Source organism: Pristis pectinata, chromosome 5 (genome assembly GCF_009764475.1).
Source record: "Pristis pectinata isolate sPriPec2 chromosome 5, sPriPec2.1.pri, whole genome shotgun sequence".
NCBI lineage: Eukaryota > Metazoa > Chordata > Chondrichthyes > Rhinopristiformes > Pristidae > Pristis > Pristis pectinata.
Genome location: NC_067409.1, coordinates 107,166,699 through 107,194,085, shown reverse-complemented (window position 1 = coordinate 107,194,085; position 27,387 = coordinate 107,166,699). Strand labels below are relative to the sequence as shown.

General features: G+C 38.3%; 1 protein-coding gene across 3 annotated transcripts in view; it reads left to right on the top strand.

The window, feature by feature from the left end:
* Window positions 1-27,387, top strand: part of skap2 (src kinase associated phosphoprotein 2) — a 205,940-nt gene that overhangs the window by 116,580 nt on the left and 61,973 nt on the right. The window contains exons 9-10 of one of the 3 annotated variants that reach the window (XM_052016530.1): window positions 5,172-5,300; window positions 20,350-20,433. In XM_052016530.1, coding sequence (XP_051872490.1) covers window positions 5,172-5,300; window positions 20,350-20,405 — 185 coding nt within the window. In that variant the 3' untranslated portion in view covers window positions 20,406-20,433. Of the gene's footprint in view, window positions 1-5,171; window positions 5,301-6,606; window positions 8,046-20,346; window positions 20,434-27,387 lie in introns of those variants that run through there. The other 2 variants (XM_052016529.1, XM_052016531.1) reach the window with 2 other exon arrangements.

Genomic DNA, 27,387 nt, shown 5'->3' with positions numbered 1-27,387 from the left:
GTGGTGAATCTTAGCTGTACTCTCTCTTTAGCAAGTATATCTTATTTAAAACATTGAAACTTACTCTCATATTTATATTTTTCATATTTCTCTGTGACCCAGAAGGACGCAATTCAGCTCATGAAGATTATGCCAACTCTCAGAGCATTCCCATCATTCCATCATTTATTTTACCTGTAACCTAATCTCTCTCACAGTTCCATTAACAACCCCCTGATTTTCCCACCAACCACCTACACTAAGGTTAATTTGCAGCAGCCAATTAATACAATGACCAGCATGTCTTGGGTATGTGGGAGCGAACTGGAGGAGCACCCAAGGGAAAAACCACATGGTCACAGGGAGAATGAGCAAACTCAACACAGATGGCACCAGAGATCAGCATTAAACCTGTATCACGGGATGTATGAATCAGAATTAGAATCAGGTTTATTATCACTGACATATATTGTGAAATTTGTTGTTTTGTGGCAGCAGCACAGTGCAAGTAATAAAAATTACTATAAGTTGCAAAATTAAATAACTAGTGCAAAAGAGGAATAACGAGGAAGTGTTCATGGGTTCGTGGACCGTTAGGCAATCTGATGGCAAAGAAGCTGTTCCTGAATCGTTGAGTGTGGGTCTTCAGACTCCTGTACCTCCTCCTTGATGGTAGTAACGTGAAGAGGGCATGTCCCAGACGGTGAGGGTCCTTAATGATGGATGCCACCTTCTTGAGGCACCAGCTCTTGAAGATGTCCCTTGACAGCGGGGAGGGTTGTGCCCATGATGGAGCTGGCTGAGTCTACAACCCTCTGCAGCCTCTTTTGATCCTGTGCCCTGTAGCTTTCAAACCAGGCGGTAATGCAACCAGTCAGAATGCTCTCCACCATACATCTGTAGAAATTTGCAAGAATCTTTGGTGACATACCAAATCTCCTCAAACTTCAAATGAAGTAGAGCCACTGATGTGCCTTCTTCATGACTGCATCAATGTGTTGGGCCCAAGATGAATCCTCTGAGACGTTGATGTCCAGGAACTGGAAGCTGCTCACCCTTTCCACTGCTGACCCCTCGATGAGGACTGGTGTGTGTTCTCTCGACTTCCCCTTCCTGAAGTCCATAACCAATTCCTTGGTCTTGCTGACGCTGAGTGCGAGGTTGTTGTTGCGACACCACTCAACCAGTCGATGTATCTCACTCCTGTACACCTCCTTATCACCATCTGAGATTCTGCCAACAACAGTGATGTCATTGGTGACTTTATAGATGGCGTTTGAGTTGTGTCTCGACACACAGTCATGAGTGTAGAGGGAGTAGAGCAGTGAGCTAAGCATGCATGTTGCACCTATGTTGATCATCAGTGAGGAGGAGATGTTACTACCGATCCACAGTGACTGTGGTCTCCTGGTAAGGAAGTCGCGGATCCAGTTACAGGGGAAGGTAGAGAGGCTCAGGTTTTGAAGCTTGTTGATTAGTACTGAGGGGATGATGGTGTTGAACGCCGAGCTGTAAATGATAAATGTATTGTTTTGCTGTTGTTTTGCCTGACGTATTGTTTTGCTGTTGTCGAGGTGCTCCAAAGCCAAGTGGAGGGCCAGTGAGATTGCATCTGCTGTAGACCTGTTGTGGCAGTAGGCAAATTGCAGCAGGTCCAGGTCCTTGTTCAGGCAGGAGTTAATTCTAGCCATGACCAACCTCTCAAGGCACTTCATCACAGTAGATATGAGTGCTACCGGGCAATAGTCGTTGAAGCAGAACACCCTGCTCTTCTTGGGCACTGGTGTGATTGATGCCCTTTTGAATCAGGTGGGAACCTCCGACTGCAACAGTGAGAGGTTGAAGATGTCCTTGAACACTCTGGCCAGTTGGTTGGCACAGATCTTTAGTACCCTGCCAGGTACACCGTGGGGGCCTGACGCCTTGTAAGGGCCCATCCTCTTGAAGGTTGTTCTGACATCAGCCTCTGACACCACTGTATCAAGCAGTGAATTCCAGATTATGACTATGTGACCAAGTTTTTCCTAATATCATGCCGGGCTCACCTGCCATTCATTTTAAATTTTGCTTCTCTAGTTTCAACTTGCCTCAGTCAAATTGCCTCTGTGCCTTCTCTTTTCTAAAGTGAACAATCCCAGCTTTTCCATTCTGTCCATTAACTAACATTCCTCGTTCCTGGGATCATTGTGGTAAATCTGGTCTCTCAAAGGCTTTATGTCCTTCCCACAGTGTGGGGACCTGGATTGGAAGCTGTTTTCTAGTTGCAGCTACACCACTATAAGTTCTGCATAACCACCTTGGTTATGCTGAACCTACACCGGTCATACGTTTCTCCTCATCACATTTCCGAGCTGTCCTGCAGTCTTCAAAAATATGTACATATGTACACCCAGGTCTCTCCCATCTGCGCCACCTTTAGAAATACATCCATTATAATTTACCTTTTTTTCATTCTTCCCACCAAACAGTTATGAAACCTTAATCCTATCTGATCTTGATGCATTAACTGCATTGGAATTATCACAGCAAACTGAAATAGGGCTACTAGGTGAACTGCTGAGCAATCCATATACAATGAATGCTAGTCTGTCTAGAACAGATTACTGGTGGGGTAAATGTTGCTTTGCTGCCTGAACTCCTCTGGAGTTGTCAACAGAACAGAGGTTGCAACAGCACGCTGCACAACCTTACTATTGTGAGGGAATGGATGGTTGCAAGAGGGTGATCAGGAAGGGAAAGCGAGGAAGCAAGGTAAACTGTAACTCATTTTAAGAGCTCGTCCAACTCTAATCCTAGTAGACCCGACCTTAGCTCCCACTGCTTGACCACAATGCTAAATTAAAAGCCATCACGAAGTCAACATTCCCAATCAAATTAAAGAAAAAAAATATATCATGCCATTGCACTTAGACAATCACCCTTATGAATTCTTTGCTGCCTATTCTAGTGCTCTGCAGTGAGAAGAGGAAGACATTGTGGATAACCTTGAATACAAGTTGTCCTCAATCTCATTGTGCTACTTGCATGCTGCATCATCTCAGCTTGAGTTACCGTGGTCTAGGCTACCTGGCTAACGACAACAAGAAGGGAACCGACAGAGCGGAAGTGATGAAAGGATAAATCATGTCTTTCTGAGAAAGGAACAGCGGTTCGTTTTCATTTGTGGAGGCCCTGCTGCTGTCCCAGAAAGTGTCTCAGCAATCCTAGTTACCCCACAGAGAGGAGAGTGCTGGTCTGGTACAATACAAGGCCCACTGTCCATTTTAATCCACAACCTCACTGGCAGGAATCTGAAATAAAAAGCTGAAAATGTTGAACGCATTCAGCTGGTTAAGCAGCATTTGTGAATAGTGAAATAGAGTTAGAACTTTCAACAGAATTGATAAAAGTTTGAAGTAAACAGATTTTAAGATGAAAATGGATGAGGAGAAAAGAACAAAAGGGAAAGTTTTTGATAGAATGGAAAGCAGGAGAGATTAAGTGACTAGAGGGGCAAGGGCCAAAGGACGACATTGAGGCAAACAGGACAAGTTGAAAGGAGATTTAAATCAGATTAGCAATCTGTATGTATGACAGCAAAAGGACCTTGCAAGGTAACAGACTGAGTTGTCAGAGCAGCACTTGGATTTTGGGTAGCTGGTGCGACAACAGAAACGTTTGCCATCTGGTACCCAATTATGGAAATGGAGTTGTCCACTTTTTCACACTGGACAGAATGAGTTCCAAGCTTTGCACAAAGCCCTGAACCAGTTTGGCACCAAGCATTTCATTAGTCAGTTTGCATGGCCTGCCCTATCAAAGTTCTCATCTAACACATGTTTAAACAATTTTAAACGCAAGCAGAATTTAAATCAACAATCCTTAAGAGATTTTTTTTTAAATTTAAAGATGCTGACCTAAAGGTTTCACAGCTGTTCTCTTCCAAAAGGGAAAGAAGAGTTGCTGTGTCTTTCATTTGTTACAGGATATTTCAGTGAATCCAAAATACAAATATAGGGCTTTTTGCCCAGTTTCCTGCTTTTTTGAGAAGTCCCGTATCACCACCCAAGTTGTACTTTGACTACAAATTGCTGGCAGCAACTTGAGTGCTTGTGCAGTTAAATGTGTCTGTGCAGAAATCCCAAAGTTGCTATCAGTTATATGCATTAACACAATTTGAAGTCCATTTTTCTTGGTGAAAGTTGCATGCAAGTTACCTAGATTGGCAACGCAATCGTGTGAAGACCATTTATAACATGAATGTTACAGCTAAATATAGATAGTACTGCTGTAACCTCTAAACTACTGCAATTATTAACTACAGGATGGCCTTGATACAGGTACAAATGTATTATAAGATATCTTTATTAGTCATGTGTACAGTGAAATACATTTTTTGCAGTGTTAGATACAAAACTCCACCAATATATTTGTTTAAGATTACTTTGCTGATCTCCAAAATAAAATTATCTTTCCCAGAAATACAACATAAGTCATTGATAAACAAATTGAACATGATATAGAAAACTTCAAAAAGTATTGACAAACCTTCAGAGCCAGCTTGGGTAAATGAATTGGCCAGAAAGTATAATATTTGCTCTTAAGTATACATGTTAAAGGCACTGGATCATTGATGATCTGAAGGGAAACTACCCGAATATAAACAATAATTCACTGAGAAGAAGCATTTTGCTTTTACTCTCATTGCACGCCCTGCCCATACCCCTAAGCACCCCTCCCCTCCCTCACCAGTCTAGTTCCGCTGATAATACTGATTTGTTTGAGTAAGTTTGTGGGATCAACATTATCCTAGCCTTTAACACACAGTCTCGGTTGACTCTTCAGTAAGTCACTGTGAGTGTTTTGTGCTCTTGGTTGTCATATTTGCATGAAGTGTTAAATTGTCACACCACCATCTATATTCTGAATTTTCACAAGAAGTGAACAGTCCAACAGAATGAAGAAGGATACATTGCTCTTTGGACTGAACCAGTATCTAGCTTTCATCCTTTTCTCAGTCTGTTTGTACTCCTAACCACAGCATTAAAGATTCTCATACTGAGTGGTATACTACACTGGTTTTCTGCCAATGTTGGCCTGTTGCTATTAATAACGACATATGTAGGAATCAATTTGTATTGTCACATTTTCTTTTAGTTTGCTCAGTACTTTACAAAACCTAATACTTTGTTTTTTGTTTGTTTAAAAAAAAGACAGAGAATCTGGCGTGATCCCAGTAGATGATGACGGTGAAGAAATGTATGATGACATAGATCCAGAAATCAGTGATGTAAAATCCGGCCAAGAACCCATAGATGAAGACATTTATGAAGAGCTTCCAGGTTTGTGTTTTTAAAGTACTGTCATTTTTGAAATAAACAACATATTCAAAATTGTCACTGAAAAAACAGATTGAAATATAAAATTCAGCACTCTTAATTCTGTAAGCTTACCATCATGGGGCAGAACAATCACCTATTGAGTGATTGTTGGTGAAGTAATTCTTGTGAAGTTCTTAGTGAGTTATTATAGGTGAAGTAAACAATCACCTATTGAACCTCTATAAAATAATAGTTCCATTGAGGAAGGTTAGGAAGAAGGTGTCATCCACAGATATTATATTTCCCAAGAGCGTACTTAGTACCATGCTCCTGTCTTTAGCTCTTCAAGGAGCAAAGTACCTGGAGGTTAAGATAAGCAAAGATCTGTCAGTGGTGATGGAGACATGTGGCTCTCCCTGGGCAGAGCTCCAGGCATTGCACTGCAAGGACTGTTCATTCCTAGAGGGCAAAGGGTATCCACTCTTTCCTTGGCTTTTAACTACTGTTCATGAATTAGTTGGTATAGCAGTTCACCTTTATATTATTAACCATGGAAACATTAAGAACCTGGAGAGGAGTGTCCTCAGGTTCCTCAAGATGAGATTCCAGTCTGCGCCACTCCAGCCTTTAGTGCCCTCCAGAGAAAGTTGAATAATTTGTTATCTATTACATGCTTCACCACCTTGCCATCAGGAAGACTTGGTCTTTAGCAGAGACCTCCAAAAGGATAAGGTGGAAGAGATGGGGAGGAGGATGGAGAAGATACCTGCATGCTCAGATGAAGTAAGGCGTTCTCGGGACTTGTTGTCAGAGTGTGTCTTAATAGTCAAACTTTCTCTTGAATCCAAGTCTGCTGGCTCTGAACTCAGTCAGGGAGTTGGTAACTGGGGAAATAACAGGCTACTTTCAAACCATCTGGCTTCGACATTCAATTGCTGAAGTACCAGTACAAAAGGTTATGTGTAGATTTAACTACAGTGCAGTGGACCGCACCCAGAATTCTTTCCGAAATGACTACAGAAAAAGCTGCAAACAGCTTTCACTAAACTGAGCGTGACAGCCAAGCGGGTTCATTTGTCACGCAGCTCCGGAACAGTGAGAATTGTACACTATTGTGATTTGGAAATGTATTGCAATTCCTTAATCATCTTTGGGACTAAGTCATACAAATGCCTACCCAAAAACACTCTGGGAGTAAAACAAAAACAGAGCACTTGAAGAACTCGGGATCAAGCAGCGTCTGTGGAGGCAAAAGTGTAAGTTGACATTTCAGGTCAAGACCCTGCATCAGGACTGAAACATTAACTTGCACCTTTTGCCTCCACAGATGCTGCTTGACCTGCTGAGTTCCTCCAGTTTTTTTGTTCAAGATTGCAGCATCTGCAGTCTCGTTGGTCTCCAATATTCTGGGAGTACTATTACCAGTAAGACTGCAGCAGTTCAAGAAATGGGTGGCAGTGTGATTACCAGGATGGACTGTTATTTTTTCTAACGCTGGAAAAATATTTGGGCAAAACTTCAAGGTTTACAATTTTGTAGAAGCCTCCTTCACTCACCATACAGGCCAACACATAAGCCTTTTCTTAGTTAGGGAAACGGGATTGGTGTCATTCATGCTTTATATTTTCACCTATGTTATAATTGCTGTTGTACAGTAGTCATGAAAGTCATTTGCCATACTAACTAGCCTCTTTCCTGGACAATGCCCATTTGAAAACCAGCCTGAAAGTAGATTCAGCTGGGCAATCAATGCATTAGCCCAAATCAGAATTTCAGCTTCCAGTCAGTTAATTTTCAGATGAAAAATAGGTAGTTGGCATTGAAAGTCACCCATGTATATTCAGGTTTGTAAATGAAGGTCATAGAAGTAAATGATTGTATTTCACCTCCGTACTCTCAGGTTGGAAGAGAAGTAAAACCACAAATAACTAAATTAAACATGTTTGAAATGTTGATGTGTATTTCCCTGAAAAGTGACTCTGCAATGTATATTTGTCATAAACAAAAGTATGGATGAAGGTATTGATATAAAATACTTCCTTTTTGAAATAAAGAAAAGCAAGTTGCTGGGCCTTGGCAGCATGTTTAACAGTGGCTAAGAGGAAAAGAGGCAAAATAGCATTTTGGATTCTGTCCCTGAACTAGTCTTCATCTGAAATATTCACCAGTCTATTAGTCATCAGATGCTGACAGGCCCGATGTGTACTTAGAACAGTGTTCACTTTGTTTTAGAAGTACAGTTCTTCATTTTACACCAATTAGGTATTAGCACCCAGTATGTTAGCTGTCTATGTTCTATATCATAACTACCTTTCATATATTTTTTATTTCCCTATATTCAAACATGAAAATGCATTAAATGTCAGCATTACTGAATGCTAAAGCAGAGGTGTCAAACTACATACTCTTACCTTCATTTCCTTCACTTCCCATTTTGAACACTTCTTGAATGAAACATTCAACTTTGCACTAAATTGATATTATTTTGGAAGCTGCTTTTTATAATTTGCTGTCTTGCTTTTTGATGCAAAAAGTGATGTGGAATTTGTGGATAGACCAATATTGACTCTTACTATGATGCCTCAATTTTCATTTCTTTTGACCTTGTGCTGCATTCATATCATGATTAAAAAAAAAGAACAGACAACTGCACATCTTCCCCCTTCAGTGTTAAAGATGCTCTTGGAATCTGGAAATATTTCACAATTGTGAAATAAAAAAATGTGTTGTGGAAAGAAAACAAACATGCTGTGGTCCTAAATTGATATGCTGACAATTTTTTCCAATAATTGTAAGTTATTTGATTAGAAATCAAAAACACCACAGAAGCTGCAAATCTTAAATAAAATGGAAATGCTCAGTAGGTGAGGCAGCATTTGTAGAAGGAGAAACAGAACATTTCAGGTCAAAGAAATTTCCATTTATTTCATTGGAACCTCAAATCATTAATATTTCTTCATGACCTCTATTTCTATTTTTTTGGTTAAAGCTAATGATTAACTTCTCATATGGTTCTCCTCTACCTTTCCATGTGATTATAGGGTCTTCTGATCTTAGTGTAATCAATTCACAATGACTCTTTCCCTTGACATAGCACCAAGGCATCAATTTCATCAATTGGCAGCTCTCTACTTAATAGCAGTTAGGGATGGACAATAAATGTTGACTTTGCTGGTGAATTTATCCCATGAACTAGTTTAAAAAAAAGAAAGGCCTTTAAGAAAATCTAGTTGACTGAAAGTTAATTCCTCCATGTTTTTAGTGCCATTGTGATATACTCAAAGGTGTACGAAGACTAATTATCCTTATTTGGTAAGACCTCCTCATTTTTTAATGTGGTGTAGGGTTAGGAAATTCATTTTAGTTTTTCCCCAAATTACTTTGCTCCTTTGTTTTGTAATATTCATCTCCATTACAGGCATCTTCCAATGTTAAACGGGTGGATTGATGTACAAATGTGATACATACAAAAATGCAAAGTAATTCTCATGGGACTTCATTGAATATAGAAGTACTCAGAAATCTATATCAATAACTTTCTGCAGTAATAAACTAAGTTCAAAGAACAATGGATATAAGAAAAATAGAGGGTTATCAGCTGTGTAGGAGGGAAGGGTTAGATTGATCATGGTTTATATAGGTTGGCACAACATCATGGGCCGAAGGACCCATACTGTGCTGTACTGTTCTATGTTCTAACAAAATGGCTATGTCAAAAGTAAATAATTTAGCTGGTGAATTTACTCTTACAAATTGTAATCCCATTATATACAAATGTCAGAACTTAAGGTATTGTTTATAACCAGGCTTACAATCATGTATATTTGTATCACTGCAATATTCTTATAAACAGGATGTTCTTTTAAGTATTGTATTTGGAAACAAACTATTTCCAAGTTAGCCGTATCCAGAACTTCACTTAACAGACCTTGACATGCCCTTCCTTTCCCCCAATGCCCCAATGCTGCCTGGAGATGATTTCATTAACTCAATCCATTATTTAACTTTGTTTCCTCTGCTACTGGCCAAACTTACAAACATACTTTCCTGACCATGATCTTGTGACACCAATTAGACTGATGAGTTGGGAGCTTTCATGTTACTCTTCATCTCTTTGCGAACATGACCAAAAATATCTTAACTAGTCAGTAAGTTAATTCACTAAAATTCTGATTGTTTTACTCTGGTTGGGAATTGCGAGCTTGACTTCAAAATGAGTTATGATCACTCCTGTACTCCATGCAACATTTGGGTATTCCTACATGGCACTTTCTGAAGGCCAGCAGGGCCCCGTCGCAGTGGACATGAGTGAAAATTCACGGGGCCATCAAACCACCACTGAAGGTACACAGATAGATCCTCAACAAGATGGGAAAAGGTGGGCAGATTTCTTTATGTTACTTACCTTCCTTTACCAATTTCCCTGTATCTTCTAAACACCTAATGACCAAGAATAATTAACTACCAATTATGCTCAGATTTCTGTAATGGCTTCTACGCCATAGTCTTTAAGCTGAATTTAGATGACTAAATTACTTATTCAGTTTGTAATGCTGGGTGCATTTGTGCATAGACGCATTACAATTTTCTCTCCAGTAAGTTCATTCATTAGCATAATCCATTACTGAGCCTTGATTTTCCTCTCGTGTTTAAATGAAAGAAAAATCATGAGTATCAAGTACAAAAGGAAAATGCCCCAGATAATATGAAATATGATAATAACATTAAGCCATCAAATACTTGAGGATCCACTACTGAATACTTGTTGGTTCTTGGCCCACAGCACACAGTGCATAAATTCTGACTAAGTGAACACCAACATGTCCATGGCTTCAGTTGCTCAGTAATGTGCCATCAGATAAATGGAAGATCCTCACGAGATATTCCTGAATATCATCAGATTCAGGGTTCCTGATGACTGACCTATTTGATCATGATGCATGCACTAATTCTTCTGTATGTACAATAGCTATGCATGCATCAGATCTTGACATTTTATCATCATCATGAAATGAATGTTTCTGTGGGTATTTCCTACCATTTTTTTCAGTTAAGGAAACAAAATTGTTGCATTGCTAGTGCAGTAACCTGAAGTCCGTAAGTTTAAACATAATCCAGAGTTGCTTATAGAATCTCCCGTGAATTTCACTACAGAATCAAGGGACTGGTCCTCTGTTGGAGGTGATCTCTTGGGATAATGTATTAATGATCCTATCTGCTCTTGGAGGTAAATTCAGAAGATCTTTTGGCACTACCTGATGCAGAAGTGCTCCATCTATGTCAGAGCCAACATTTTTCCTTCAAACCTCTCTGCTTGATTACCTAATCATTTTCACATTGCAGTTTTTGAAACTTTGGTATACATAAATTTGTTACCATGTTTCATACATTTATAATATTCAAATGAAATTAACTGACTGAAGAATTTAGCACTATCCTGAGGGAATAAAAATTTTGATATCAATGTGAGTCATTTATCAGTTGCAGCTGTCAGATTGATAAGACTAGCTTCAATTTCACAATCTAGTTGGCAGATGATAGTTGTCAGGTCAACTTGGCCATAGATTAGGTGAATGGTCAATCTTTTAACCAAGGGTCAGGAAAGAGCATAGATTTAAGGCGAGAGGGGAAGAGATTTAAAGAGGAGCTCTGGAGCAATTTTTTGACACAGAGGGTGGTGAGTAGGTGAAACAAGTGGCCAGAGGAAGTGGTAATGGTGGGTATAATTTCAACTTTTAAAAGACATTTGGACAAGTACGTGGAGAGAAAAGGCTTAGAGGGACAAATGTTTACTGGGCCAACCGTAGGCAAATGGGACTAGCTCAGGTGGGCAAATTGGTCAGCATGGACAAGCTGGGCCAAAGGGCCTGTTTCCGTGCTGTGTAACTCTATGACTCTAAAGAGCCTTCGTAAGAACAGAATGTGCTATAAACCTTGCAGAAGTAAAGTGTGGCAGAAATCCAATTCCATTTTAACTTGGAATGTCCCTTGAGCATATTTCATTGCTCACTAAGAGAGAGAGAGAGTTATTTGTCCGGACTAAAGAAGGTATTCAGAAATTAAATTCAGAAAATCTTGTGCTACCTTTTTAGCTATCCTCTTTTAAGCCACCTAACACTAATATTGTGAAATTGCTGCCATGACTAAGTTGGTAAAAGTTTGTTAGTGGTTTTCAATTATTCTTTGCACAAGTTGGCACAATTACTTGATGATTCTGTGAAACCATTATATTACCTTACAGATATTGTCTCCCATCTATATGTCTCTCAAGTATCAGCAACGTTCAGAGGACAATCCAGACTGACATCCTATTTTGCTCAAGGAATTATGTTTTTATCCTCTTGCATTTCAGAGTTAAATAACCAATTCCCTATTTGGATAGATCTATCAAATCCTTCTCCTAATCCCATTAATTATTTGGGTCCCAGCATTGTGAGAAACTAGTAAGCAGTAGTTTCCCATGTGGCTTGTGGGATGCAATCTATTACTGTTACCATTTTTCTAGCAGGAAGTCCATTGGGTGTGTGAAACACAATTTTGTGTGTTCCTTGGCTGCTTTAAAAGGGACGCCTGAAACAAATATCCATCAGTAATGCCTACAGAGCCGCAAAATAGTGCAACTCTCATTTAAACATGACCCTTTGGAATGAGCATCAATTGCCAACAGTTTGACAGTCCTACTCTGGTGGCAGAAGTCTTGCTATTTAGCAATAACATTACTCTTCCTCAACTTGGAATTGTACTTGTCTTTAGCATGGAATTCAGCCGAATTAATCCAAATTGTCATTGATGATTCACAAACATCCTCCCATCCTTTCTCTTCTAAAGCAATCAGAATAATCCTCTATTCCCTGTCAAACACTCAGCTGCCTTCTGCATGTGTGCATGTATATTATTTGCTTCAATTACTCTCTGTGATATAATTTTTTATATTCTAAAGAGTGAGTAAAGATATTTCTTTAGAATTCTTAGATAATGAAGCAGATTATACTTTAATGCAGTGTCTCTGGGGGAGACGGAATTGTTGATGTTTTGGGTTGAAACCCTGCTTCAGTGCCCTCCCACAGATGCTGCTTGACCTCCTGAGTTCCTCCACCAGATTGCTTGATGGCCTGATGGGTGCCAAGCTACACTCATATCACACAAGTACCAAGCAATGACCATTTCCAACAAAGGAGAGTCTAAGCACCTATCCACGATATTCAGTGGTATAACCATCACAGATTCCCCCCAGCACTGGTATAATATGGATGCATTGCATGCTGTCTACAAAGTACACTGCATGAACTTGCCAAGGCTTCTTCAATATCACCTGCCAAACCCATGGTCTCTACTTCCTTAGAAGGACAGAGCGACTAACACACAGGGACAGCACCACCTGAAATTTGCACACTACTCTGACTTGGATATATCTCACCATTTCTCTTTTTGCTGCTGGGTCTAACTATGAAACCATTAAACAAAAGTTGGCCATCATTATCAATGTGATTACAGCAGTTCAAGAAGTTAATCCACCCGTTTTTCAAGGACAGCTAGTAGTGGTGCTCTAACCAGAGATACTCACAACCTGTAAATGAATAATAAAAAAAAATCTTATTTACCTGTTAAGAGGATGTCCTTTTCAAAGAATTAACTAGACTGCAAAATGGGTATGAGCTTGCAATTCAGAATAAAAATGATCTTTTTGACATTCTTGTTCATGATACTTTATTACAACTAAAATTATGTATTATGTAATCAATTCAAATTATAACTATTTGAAATATGTAGATCATTTACTGATTTTTAGATTATTTTATAGAATGAATAGTTGGTAGTTTTATTAGTTTTTTGTGACTGAATTTTATTCTAAAATAAAAACAGCACTTCATGAATTTATATAAGTTAAAACTGTGAAATTCCATTGTAACATGAATTTGGAGAAAGAAAATTGAGCAAAGGGTTGTTAGCCTAAAAGACTGAATCAAGGTTGAGTTGATGAACCTTCGATCTAGTCAATGAGAATGCAATTCAGCTTGTAGCAGGCTGAACATTTTTTAATACTGTAATTCTGCCACGTTTATCAATGTGTTTACAAGTAAAGCCATCAATTTTGATCCCGACTCCCTTTCCTCAATAAACAGGAGAAGCCTCTATTTAATATAACAAATTACCATTAAACTAAATCATTGTACTGTATCCTACCAGCTCGGAATACTTAGCAACCTGAATTTTAGCAGAAACTCAGAACCCATCTGAGATATTTGCTTGGCATTCGGACCCATTGGAGTGCTGGCTGCAAAACAATTATGTAAGCTGTGTTCTCGACTGCACAAGTCCTAACTTGGGCCAAGTCCTGTTCACCCATCATGCATGTGCTCACTGATCTTTCCTAGTTTAACTCAATTTCAAAACTTTTTTTTTTCAAATCACTTGGTTTCCTCGCTTATCCTTTCTCCTTCCTTCATAACCATGGAGACGAGCTCTTCATTCATCAACCGACAAATCACATATGCTTCAGCATCACAGTTCATCTCTTCTATAATATAATTTTCATGTGGGTCCTTGGTGCCTTCATTGTTAATACTTTAACAGTTTTGCTGCTTACACCTTACTGGAAAATGGCCATACGTTATCTCAGGCATTTTCTTGTAACGCTGCCTGTGTAACTGACACCTGTGTGCATTTGATTGCCTAAAAATATCCTGTGGATAAAATACTTCTTGGATATGCCAATCCCACCAACAGAAACCAACCAGACAATATAATAAAAACAGAAAATGCAGTAGTTCCGCCAGTATCCATAGAAAGAAAAAAAACTGAGTTAACATTTCAGATCAGTGACCCTTTATCACAGATGACCTGAAACATCGACTCTGTGTTCTTTTTTCTCAGATGCTGCCTGACCTTCTGAGTATTTCCAGCATCTTCTGTTTTTATCTCAGATTTCCAGCATCTGCAGTTTTTTGATTCTCATCGGACTATAATAAGAGATTCAGCAGCTAATTCCTGGGATAAGAGAGTTGTCCTATCAACAACTAAGGAAATTAGATCTATATTCATTTTGGAGTTTAGAAGAATGAGGGGTGATCTTACTGAAACTTAAGATCCTGAAAGGACAATGACAGGATGGGTGTCAAGATATTAGTACTGGTGGGAGAATACAGAATGAGGGAATATTGTGACAAGATTCGGGTGTGGTCATTTAAAACCGAGATGTGTAGGAACTTCTCGCAAAGGGTGGAAAATCTCTGCCATTCTCTACCCCTGAGGGTTGTGGAGGGTGGATCATTCAGGATATTAAAGAAGAATGAGATAAGTTCTTGAAAGATCAAAAAATTGTGTCTGTGGGAAATTGGTACAGAAGAGGAGATGAGGCTTGGTGCAGATCAGCCCATTTTCATGTGTTCTTATATAATTCTTTCCAGTTATCATAATTCATATTACAAATTATTCCATTGGTCCATAGGTTGAATCAGTGAGTTGCAGTTGGAGGAAAGATGTGTGGTAAAAACGTTTCTGGTCACAGCTATATCAACATCCATGTGTGCAGAGTAGTTGTTTAGGAGAAGTACAATCCAGCAGCCAACATTATTGGCAAAGCACCTGATCCTCCTCCACAAAGTGATGATGAAACCACCCTGTAATCACCGCCCTAGTGATCGAGGTCCATTTATTATTCTATAAATCATGGGAAAAACCTTCATCCCTTTAAGGCATCCGGGAAGCATTCCTAGCTAAGACCAACAATTCGTGTCTATATATGGCTGCTGTGTTTGCACATGCAAGAACAGTCACTGTGCACCAGACACCGCCTGTTCATCTCTTCCAATAAGCATGTTCCTTGGAATTCAACCAGTATAAGAGGCAGGATTTATTTTCATTACAAGTTTGTTCAGGAAAGAAGTTTTCATCTCTCACCAGTTGTGCAAAATAATTTTCTCTACATCTGTGGACTTTTTCTCACTGCTCAGCTCTGTAGCGGATGCCATGGCACAACATAAATTTTTCCAGCCATCCAGTCACATCCTCAAAGCTCCAGAACTGGCAACTCCTCATGAAGTTGTTTGGCCATTTCACACAACTGTGCCCACTTTCACTCTAATATTGGTTAAACTGCTTGTAAACTAGCTTATGACTCTGTAGCTTTTTAAATGGTCCAATGCATAGTAGTGTCCTTATTTGAATCTGTCTTAGTGTAAAACTTTTAACAACTTTTTATCTGGCTTCTTGGTGTTGCATATGGTTGTGTTACTAACTCCAAAGTTCACCCTCATGTTTAAACACTGACTCACATTTACCTAATTTGTGTAGAATTTCAACTTTCATCACATGCTTTCCCTCCACACTACTGTATTTAATGTTGTCACTTGGACATTTCTTGGACATCATACAGCACAAACACAAATGCCTTAAATTCTGTTTTTTATATTGGAAATTTATGGCCCTTTCAAGTGGGAATCCTGAATACATTTGGCCTTTCATATAGGAGCTCTACTGTAGAACTTGTTTTTATAAAATCTAAATTCCTATTTGATTTATTCAGTTTCGCTAATTTGCTGTCCCAGTATCAATGATTTATGTGAGTCAACCCGTTACAGCGTCTCACTTCTTTGCCCTTTAAAGTGCATTTGCTGTCCTTGTACTCCTCCCAGAATTTATCACCCATATTTGCCTTCCTAAAATTTTGTCAGATACATATCTGATTTATTTACTAAAAAGCTCAAATCCTGCCCCCGCCCCCAACCCTCCCCCTCTGAAGACTGAATTTTTCAATGAACCACTCTCCCTATAGAACATAGAACATTACAGCACAGTACAGGCCCTTCGGCCCACAATGTTGTGCCGACATTTTATCCTGCTCTAATATCTAACCCTTCCCTCTCACATTACCCTACATTTCTCTGTCATTCATGTGGCTATCTACGGGTCTCTTAAGTGTCCCTAATGTATCTGCCCCCACAACCTCTGCTGGCAGTGCGTTCCACGCACCCACCACTCTCTGTGTAAAAACAAAACTTACCTCTGACATCCCCCTTATACCTTAAAATTATGCCCCCTCGTGTTAGCCATTTTCGCCCTGGGAAAAAGTCTCTTTGTATTGTCTGATTTTTACTGGTCAAAATTTCTCCTCCCTGGCAGGTAGTATTCTTAGTTGCAAGTACAACACAGTAACTGCCAAAAGTAAGGGTTTAACATCATAAACATTTATTATAATCTGGCATTTGGAACCTTCTATATATTTTCTAACTTGTAATTTCGCTGAAGTGAAAATTGTCACAAAGAGGAAAGGTTAGCAATAGCTGTCTGTACCAATCTGAACAACCCTCGAGACATGCGTGAGAATCCAATTATTCATTTTCACCTGTAGGGTAATATCTAACTTTTGGGAAATTAATGAAATTTGTATTGGAAATCGTAGGATATGTTGGGGCAGATCTTCTGCCCTGACGCCAGTGCTTATACTAGGAGTTACCCACAGAAGTCCTGGGTGATCCTGGCACATGCACAGTAGTCACCATTTCAAATGATTGGAAGACATCAGCTGTTGAGTGAAAAGTAGGTAGATTATTTTAATTATTTACTTTGGTTAGTTTTAATTATATAAATTAAATGGTGTGTTTTCGGTTTTTTAAATGTTATAAAAATAAAAGTTACATCTTTTAACATAATTTTCCTTTTTACTTAAACATGTCCCAAATGACAATGAATGTTTGCAAGCAGCAAAACTATTTAGTTGTCCCATCCTGGACAGCCTTGGGGCAGCCCATGAGCCTGAGGGTGTTGAGGGAATAGATTCACTGGCTGTCAAAGTGGTCCTGCAGCCCAGCTGCCTGTGCTGAGATGGTGCTAATTCTGGAATCCTGGGCACCAGGCTGCCATGGAACATGACATTGGATCAAACAATGTAGCACAGTGACATGCAGAGCGCAATTTTGGAACATTCCAAATCTGTCAAGAGTTACTTATAGTGTGGAGGGAGACCATTGAATCCATCAAGACCACGCCAGCTCCCAGCAGAGCATTCCCATCAGTCCATACCCCCTTTCCTTATTTCTCTGTATTTACTTATTTTCTCTCACATCCCCTTTGATTCTTTTCCCATTTATCTTCACAAAGAGGAAGTTGTAGCAGCCAATTAACCTCCCAGTACATCTTTGGGATATGGGAGGAAACCGGAGCATCCAGTGGAAACAACACACTCCCTCCCCAGGAGAATGTGTAAACTCCACACGCACTAATCCAGATCCCTGGAGCTGTGAGGTGGCAGCACTAGCTTCCGCGCCACTCTGCAGCCCTGTGCTCTAGTGTTTATACAGTCTATCCACGTAGATTATACAAGCTACTAGAAAAATACATTTATTACTGTGATTGTATTACAGTAAAGATTCACTCCAATCACCATTTGAGTATTGAATGCTCGCTGTTTTCTCAGTTTAATAATTCCTGTAATACCTGCAAAATTTAAATGCAAATTTAAGCAGCAAATTGATCAAATATTAATTACAAATATTATAACCATTGCAACCTTTTAAGCTCTGAAAGCACCATCTATAATGAATTGTTTCTTTTAATTTCATTATTTAAATTACTTAAATATTTCATGCATGTATTTAAAGTGGTGGAGCAATTTTTTTTGTATTGATAAAAAAAATGAGCTTTACATCTGTAACTTCAAAGCTATGTGATTAGAATAAACCACATTGGAATAGTTTTGATGGCACAAGAATAGTGTATAAATACAAGTTGTTAATTTGCTAGGACCATCCACATTTATGATTGCTATGGAAACCACACAATGAATATTATGCAACCATCTTTATGTGGTTTAATTTTTTCCCAATATTGCAGTGTTAACGATAGTTAAGAATTCTGCAAATAACTTATCAATTGTCAGTGTCAGATGCCAACTTAATTAATCACAAAGATGACAATGTGTCAATCATCCAGTCTAAGGCATCATTGATTGCATGTCCAAGAGAACTGTGCTAATCAAAATGCTTGAGTTATATTTTATAAATCATATTCTCAGTCTTAACCAATAGCTGCTATACATTTCTCACAAGGACGTATTGTGACTGCCTTCAAAAAAAACATTGGAGTCTAATTTGCATTATTCTTTAAAATATTATTTAACATTAAAACTTATTACGACATACCCAAAAAACTTGAGTGTATTCTGAGGGAAGCAGGGGGGTTCATTGATTGTATTCCTGAATTTGATTACAAGTCTGATCTCAGCAGTGGAAATGTACAGTTGTCTGAGTGTTCCTAAAATAGTGCGATAGGGAAAGGGAAGTCAGCCAGCATTTCCACTGCTCTGTTTCACAGTGGTTGCTGGAAATTGTAAGTGTGTATTATAAAAATTGTAAAGTAATTTTACTTCTGCTGGTTCCTCGTGCCTCGAATTGTTCAGAACATCTCTTAGAAGAGAGTCACATATTTTGTAATCTCAGAACACATCCCAAAGTGCAGTATGCATGATGAAGCTCTTTTGAAATGTAGTTGTGGGAAATCAAAAAACTACAATTAGTTGCAGAGGTAGGCTTAAAAGTTACATGTGCTAAAATTTTAGTTTTGGTACTCAACTTTCAACAGTCCTACACAAATGATTCGAGGTGTATCAAAAGTGAGATGTTTTTCTTCAATGTATGACAAATCAGTTTATTAAAAATGCCAATAAATTGACCTTGGCAATGCGAAAATAATGATTAAAAGCTCCTAATTTTTGTGACTATATGATTACTCAATCTAGATTATTTACAGCTAACTATAACCACCAACGTTGGGCATACCAATACAGTAAAACTCTAATAATCCAGCATGATCAGGACTGCCAGATTTTCTGGACGATTAAATGTTATTTCTGTTAATACCACAGCACACATTTAATTCAATTTTTAAGATGCTACACGGTGAAATAATAGTAAGCTTAAAGGGAGTGTGGGAAGGAAGCAGAAACCAGGGCTCCAGTAAGTGAGCCGGGACCCTGGTAAACATCACCTGATGAGCCAGACACAGAACCATCAGTGTTTCCAGATAGTGGATTATCAGGGTTTTTCTGTAACTAGATTATTTACAGCCATCTGCACAATGAAGATACCAGGTCACAAAGTATTTGGAAACTGCTAATTTACAGAATGCATTGTAATGAGTGCAATAATTTCTACCATTAGAGTTTATTTTGTTATAAATTACTTAATGAATGCCATTGAACATTGTATATTGTACTTCAGCTGATACACAAATCTTCAACCAGGTCTAGATATTTTTGGTTTTGTTGAGTCATTGGGTCAGATCTTGTTGGCACAGGACATTTATTGTCAGATGCAGAGAGCCTATCTTGCCAGCTCAAAGCCACACTCAAGATGCTCTGTCCCCAACACTCCCTACAAAGCTTTGAAAGATATCAAACCCTTTCTCTGACTTAATCCCAAATTTAGAAATATGTATAGAATATTAATAATGAAATAAAGAATTGAAATATTAGAAAAACTTAACTCAGTTAAATGGTTACCTTCTCAACTTCCCTGCAGTCCTTACTGACTAACCTGGTGCATGGTCCAAGAGTAAAATTCCCCAGTGTAATTGTTGAGGGATATTGACAAGCTTGACTTCCACTGCTGGGAGTGCAAAATGCTTTACTCTGGGTATTGAAACATATTGTCGCTACTTTCGATGAGTGTGTTTGGGACTTGCATGCTCAGAAGTCCCAAACTTGCAGGCATCCAGATGAGTGTGCTAGTCTGTTAGTTCTGTTCAGAACTCCCAGCATAAATTTGAAAAATTTTGGACAATATTCTGCTGAGTACTTTTTCATTTTGGTTAAAGAATTTTGCATTGAATTCCAGGTAAGATCAAGATACAATTAAGGCTAAAATAGATTCCATTTTCACTGATCTCTTAACTGGTTATTTTTGCTGTTACTCATTTTTAGTCAAGTCCTTTACCAGCTTCAAGCTGTTATTCAAGTAGTTAACTTCAGTTGTTCATCAGGTGGATCTCCTCTACAATATTAAATAATCATATTTAAAATGTAACTTATTATAATGCCATCAACAATAATTATGATTTTTTTTTCTTACAGAAGAAGAGAACAATTTGGCTCAACCTCCAGCGGTATTAAATGAAGCTGAAAAGAAATGAGCCTACAAAACTGGTGGGAATAAAACAGGTATTGTTAATGGAAGTACTTTTTAAATTGTTCACGTAAAGATGATTGGAACTCCAGCACTACTTGTTAGAAATGTCCCTAGAAGTTGGTTTCTTATTTTAAAATGCTGCTCTATTTCATGTGCAAAATAATGGAGCATCCTTGTTGTAATGAAATAAGACAAGTTGTTTGAACAAAACACATGAATTCACAAGAAAATAGAAGCAGGAGTAGGCCACACCACTCAGTGTGATTGTAACTGATCTACCCTTGGCCTCAGCTCCTCTGTGCTCAATCTTCATAGCCTTCAATCCCCTAATCTTGCAAAAATTTATCTGCCTCCACTTTAAGTATTCTACTTCTAACGATCCAACCTCCACAACTCTCTGGAGCAAAGAATTCCAGAAATTTGCCCCCTCTGCAAGAAAAAATGTTAATGTACCTCAGTTTTAAATGACCAGCCCCTTGTCTTGAAGCTTTGTCTCCTTGTTCGTGACACTCTCCCTAGTGAAAACATCTTGACAGCTAGACCATCATACCCCTCAGGATTTTGTGTTTCAATAAGGTCACCCCTCATTTTTCTAAATTCCAAAGAATACAGATCCAACGTATTTAGCCTCTTTGCTAGGACTATCCTTTCATCCTCGGAATTAGTCCAGTGAATCTCCTTTAGACCGCCTCTTATGCTACTAAATCCTTCCCTGGGTAAGGGGACCAAAACTATGCAGTTTTGAGCAGGTCAGTTTTCTGTCTATGGTGTTACTGGATTGGTTTAAGAATGAGTTTATTTTTACCTTCCATTCATTTTTCCTGAGTGTGCAGATTTGGGAAAACTAACTAGCTGGGACATCCGTTCACAGCACTGACATCAAGAATTTAGCGTACCATTAGCATTGTACAGTATCATGCCATTCAACTGGAGATTGCATCATAGCTGAATCCAACCATAGGCTCACCTGCACTTTCAAGTCACTCTACAATATGCAGATGTAGGACTTATTTTCCCCTCCCAGATTCCTAGCCAGAAACTAGCTATCTCTTCCACCTTCTCCACGTTAATTCACGTTTCCATTTCTAAGAAAGGTTTTACGTTTATTTTTAATTTTTAACAGGTCAAGCTTCATATTGGACATATTGGTGGTTAAGCTTCTTCTTGGTTTAGGATGATGATTCTGATTGGATGACATTGAATAGTTTATTAGGAAATGAAGGATTGTTGTGTCAGCCTATAATAACACAGATCTTGCTCAATAAATTGAAAGCAGTTTGAAGATAAACACAGGAGAAAAGCTGTTAACTAACACTTTCCTACTGAAAAACTGATAATTCCCAACTTGCTTGTATCCTTTATACGATGTCATGAATTGAATAAATAATATAAATCTGCTCAAGTTTAACTCCTGATCCTGCTAGAACAGTTCATTGACAGAGTGAAACAAGATAACTTAGCCAGTATTTTTCAACTTTTTCCACCCTTTATATGAACAATTTCTTTAAGATTTTTTGATGTATAAATGGAACATTTAAACAAATTCGAAATTTTGCTGAGTTTTTTTTTCCTCCATAGTCTATTAACTGAGTTTATGGAGATTTCAGATCTATCAAAGGCAGTGCTATAGATGCCCATTTTCAGCAATACAATTTTTCTAATAACTAATACTTTCTAGAGCCCTCCTGTAAACAAGCGCAAATCTCTCTCTCTCCCTCCCTCCCTCCACCCTCCTAAAATGTACAATTCTGTACCTCCATATGTATTTGGGATACAAGATGTATCTAAAAGTGATTATCCTTCTCTCGATCACTGGTTTCTACAGCAACCCCTATGGGAAGATAAGGAACTGGTCTGCCTTTTTTCCAATTTTATTCACATGTGTGGCAGCAAAGCTCATAAGTATCGATTAGTGTATGTGGGGGCCACTTGAGAAGGATTTATAAAATAAGCCAATTTAGTTCTGCCTGAATTAGATTGTAATGACTCAATTATCTTTTATTTCTGCACAAAAGAGATTTAGGTGAATAAATTAACAGATCATCATTGAGGAAGTGTCACTACTAAAGGACAGTTTATAGATGTAATACACAGTTGCTGTCACACCTTTAAGATTGTAATATAGACATCTGTGTATACTTTGTGGTTTAGTGAAACAGACTTCTGTCAATCAGAGGTTGACGTGGGACTTAGAGATACCCAGGGGACATACAATGTAGATGTCTCTGAAAAGGTCAACTTGACCACAGGCTGTGATGATCGACCCACTGCTCTGTCTGCTTTGATAAAAATCAGATAAACTTAAGACTGCTAATTGATCTGCAGCCTGTTTAAATGTTGGCCATGCATACCCTCATTGCATATGATTACTGTAGAAAGCAAATGGAGCTAAAAATGTGAAATGCTGATGACAGGAAGAATAAAAATCGCAGGACTTTTCAGTATAGGGAAAGGTTAAGAGATATATTCTTATCTGCCTCAATTTTCTATAAATGCCTACGAACTAATTATCAATGTAATAGGAGAACAGCTACATGTGTTCAGTTGGATTTTGAAAGTGTGACCTTGTACAGTTGTGTCTAATTTTCATTAGATCTGAAAGAATGATGCCTCGCTAACTCAAGGACATTGAATTCAGTAAGACAACTCTGAGTAACAGAAAGTGGGGCAGATCTGCTTCTTATCAGGAATTTACACCTCGCCACCACCAAATGTCAACTAAAGCAGGCTTTATTATTGTATCTTTAATGCGTCCTGTGAGGAAATGCAGTCTGGGTCACCTTCCTCCTCATGTACACCAAATACATCATTCTCTTAGTGCTGTCAAACAAAGGCTGGGTGGACAGGCACTTTGTGCTCAGGAAGTTGCTTTTCAGATCCTTTCCTATTAAAGCATATGGAGAGGAAACAGAACCCAGTTTGAGAAAAACCCACAGAGGAAGTTAGAAGCAGGTTGCTGTTAGATTTTGGCTCACACATAAGCTTTACATAACGGAAGTGGTCATTGGGTCATCTAATGACAGTACTTGAAAGATAACCAGAAAACATGGCTAGTGATTACTCATCTTAATTTGCTTGTCAGATCTTTCATTTCCAAAAAAAACTGCCTAATTGTCTCATTCTATTGCAAGTCTGCCAGAAATTTAGTTCTCTCCTCTGAAATTAAGTGTGTCGCAGTACTCTAACTTGATGACTTATTTTATGTAGCACCTTTAAAGTAGTAAAGTGACCCACGTTACTTCGCAAGAGCATTACCAAACAAAATTTGACACTGAGTTACAAAATCAGTTATCGGTGCAGATAACAGGAGCTTTGTCATAGAGATATTTTTAAGGAGCATCATAAATGGGAAACAGAGGTCAAAAGGCAGACAGTTTTAGGGAGAGGGTGTGAGCAGTTGCTGTTGAATAATGACCTTTGCCCTCACCCAGACAGTTAACTTTGTAACACTAGAAGTTTGGTTGCCATGTAGAGCAGAAAGCAGGCAAGAGTATTTCTTTCTTGCTGAGTATCCCTAATATGAACTTCTGACCTTGCTAAAGAATGTCAGATATTTTCAGTCCCAGTCGTGTTTACATTAAAATACTGGAGCATGAGTTAGAGATCATAAGATGCAAACCATGGTAATTAACAAAAATATTTTTTCAGTTGGATTAGAGTTTTTTTAAATGGGGAGAAAAAGCAAACATCATTATTGTCAAGCAATTAGTTAAGCTTTGTATTCAAAATAAGAGATTGGGAGAGATAATAAATAAAGCTGGAGATAATATGCACAGCTTAATTAAACTTTACATGTAGAAATATTTTTATGGCATTTGTGTTTTCTACTGTTGCCCAGTTAGTCTGCAACGAAACTAATTATCTCAGATCCCCATTGCTATTTTCTCTCTACCCTTTTGGAAAAGTGTACCTAGTCTTCAGTTACCTTCATGCTCAGAAACTTAACTGAATGAAAATTCTAATGGGTTGATTTCACAGTTCTGCACCTTCCTGGTTAAGAGCTAGTAAGTTTGGGTACAGGTACAAGAACATGAAAGTCACAAAATTGTTGGAGATTCCCAGATTGCAGTCCAATACTGGATTCCTCTGAGTCCAGCGACTGAGTGCAAAGTTCCAAGCACTTAATGCTGAGAATACCTTAACACAACCTGCACCAAATTATATCTGGTGTAGAAATGTTGTCCATTTACATTAAAGGATTACATTGTGCGGAAGATTAAAGTAAATCATTTTTTTTTATATTTTTGTTTTTTTTAATGATTTTTGTAATGTTTTTAAGTTGTTTTTAATAGTTTTTTTTCACTTCTGAATGCGAGAAACATTCAATGTATAGAAGCTGGCCAAGAGTGACCAGCTGTTAGTCTTATCAGATATAAAACCAGAATTGCTAAAGGCATTCAGCAGGCCAGGCAGCATCTGTGGAAAAGGCCAACATTTCAAGTCGGTTACATTTCTGAAGGCCTCCGAGCATTTTCTGTTTTTATTTCAGATTTCTAAAATCTGCAGTATTTTGCTTTTATTCAGCACTGCCAGCATTTTCATGGGTGGAGTTTTTTCAATACACTGCCATCCCTAACCACCATGAAATGGTTTATTTGAGCGGAGTTTCTAGCTAAGACATAAGGCCTTCACATTATAACCAGACCTGGTGCTTTCCAGCAAACTGACTTTGGGCGATCCATGCAAATGCAAACGTTTATTGTAGGTCTGTGATGAGCTCTGCGGTTTGCCACTGATCACGGATTCTGGGCTTAATGTTGTCATCTTCACAGAATCCAGGATTCAAGGACGGCTTGCTTCCACTTTGACCTTGTGGGTTCTGAGTAGTTAACAAGCTCAATGTGGGAACTGAAAACTTCTACAGATGGGCAAGGAAATGTCTGCAAATCCACACCTTCCACAGGGCTTCTGTTTGCTCCCGGTGCATGGACTTGAGGTTCCCAATACAATCTTGAATGCTCCTTCTCCACTTTGAGGAGTCATGGACCAGAGGTTCCCAGGAGTTGTGGGGATGTTGCATTCCTTTCAGGAGGCTTTGAGCACGTACTTGAGTCTTTTACCGTGTTTCCCTGGTGATCTCTTCCTCTGAGAGAGCTCAGAATACAGAGTCTGTTTTGGAAGTTTGGTGTCAGGTATCTCCGGGCAGCATTGATGGTATCTTTCCAGTGTCTTGAGATGCCTTCTGCAGTCAGTCCTTGTCTCAAAAGCATTTAGGAGAGCCAGGATTGCCGCTGCCTCGTAAGCAATGAGTTCGTGCCAGGCATAATGTACAGTGAATCGCAGACACGAATGTCATTTCTCACCATTCAGGAATAAGGTATAAGATATCTTTATTAGTCACATGTACATCAAAACACACAGTGAAATGCATCTTTTGCGTAGAGTGTTCTGGGGGCAGCCCACAAGTGTCACCACGCTTCTGGCGCCCACGTAGTATGCCCACAGCTTTCTAACCCATACGTCTTTGGAATGTGGGAGGAAATTGGAGCACCCAGAGGAAACCCACGCAGACATGGGGAGAACGTACAAACTCCTTACAGATAGTGGCCAGAATTGAACTCGGGTCGCTGGTGCTGTAATAGTGTTACGCTGGCCACTACACTCCCGTGTCTGGTGTATTGCACCAGCTCAAAGATACATATCTATAGCCCTATTATCATTTGAATAGTGTCTGTTGGCAGAACCCATACAGTATCTTATGATTAAATAAATATCTGGTTGCAAAAACATTATATCAGGGATGAAAACAGTCTGCTCCATGCTTTTAAGCTTAAAAATTTACCTCTAAAACCAATATTTATTCAGTTAAAATCTCAGTGTGCTTATAACTCTTTCTTGGGCTGCAGCACAAAATAGCCATTCCAGAGTAGGTCATTTTGCAGTCTAGTTATTTTTTTTGTGCTCAAGACATAATTATATCCTATGCTGTTAAAGTTTGAACAAATTTACAAAAGGAATAATGAGGATAAGTAGTAGAAGGAAGCGAAGGATTTTGTACTTGTTTTGCTTAGGGAAATATTAGTTGAGGTTAGGAAGAAAAGAATAACACTTTAATAAATGATGTGAAGAAATTTGGCAAAAAATTATGGGGAAGCAGATCAAAAGCGTTTATTTTGACATGGTTAAAGTGCATATTTTATCGGTAGAGTTAAAATCAGAATAAAGAAAAGTTCTCATACTTTTTTCTTGAATCTCAGAGCAAATATTTAGTTTAATTTATTTAGATTACACTTAAACCAAAAAAATTATCGTGTATGTGTACTTACATTTGTTTTAATGAATATCAAATGATTATTTGATCAATGTCAAATATTTAAGGTCGGTTTATCAAATATTCATCAGTTCAGACACCACATACATTCATTAATATTTATTACCCTCAACATCAAGTTGAAGTGAACTAGAATTTGATGTTCAGTGCATTTTGATTATATCACTTTACAACTGCAAACCATTTGGGCTTGTGTGGAACTTGAGTTCATCTTAAATTGTTTGAACCAGGTTAATTCAAATCCTATTAAGTTCTTGATTTTCTTTTCTAAATTATATGGGTAGCTCAGAATTATTCAATCTGCTCTGGTGTTGCAGTAAATTAGATCACTTCAGGTACATTATTTATTGACATCCAAGCAAATTTGGATTTACATCTAATCATAAATATAGGTAAAGTATGTTCAGTACTGAATACAGGGAGAAGTAAACGTAAGTGTTATAGCATTTTGAGATGCTTATGATTACCAACCAAACTTTATTTTTCAAACAGAAGGTGAGTTACAAATTGTCCTTTTATTGTATTAAATAAAAATTCTTAAGTTAGATTTCATGAAGAGTTATATATGCATATTATTTTCCTTTACTTAAAAGAAAGCAATCATGGAAGTTTGATGTTCAATGTGTTGTGAATAAATGTGAGAAATATGTTATTAAGAATAAATTATGATAACTGATGACATGAAAAGTCAGCTTTCTTTCCTTTATTCAGATGA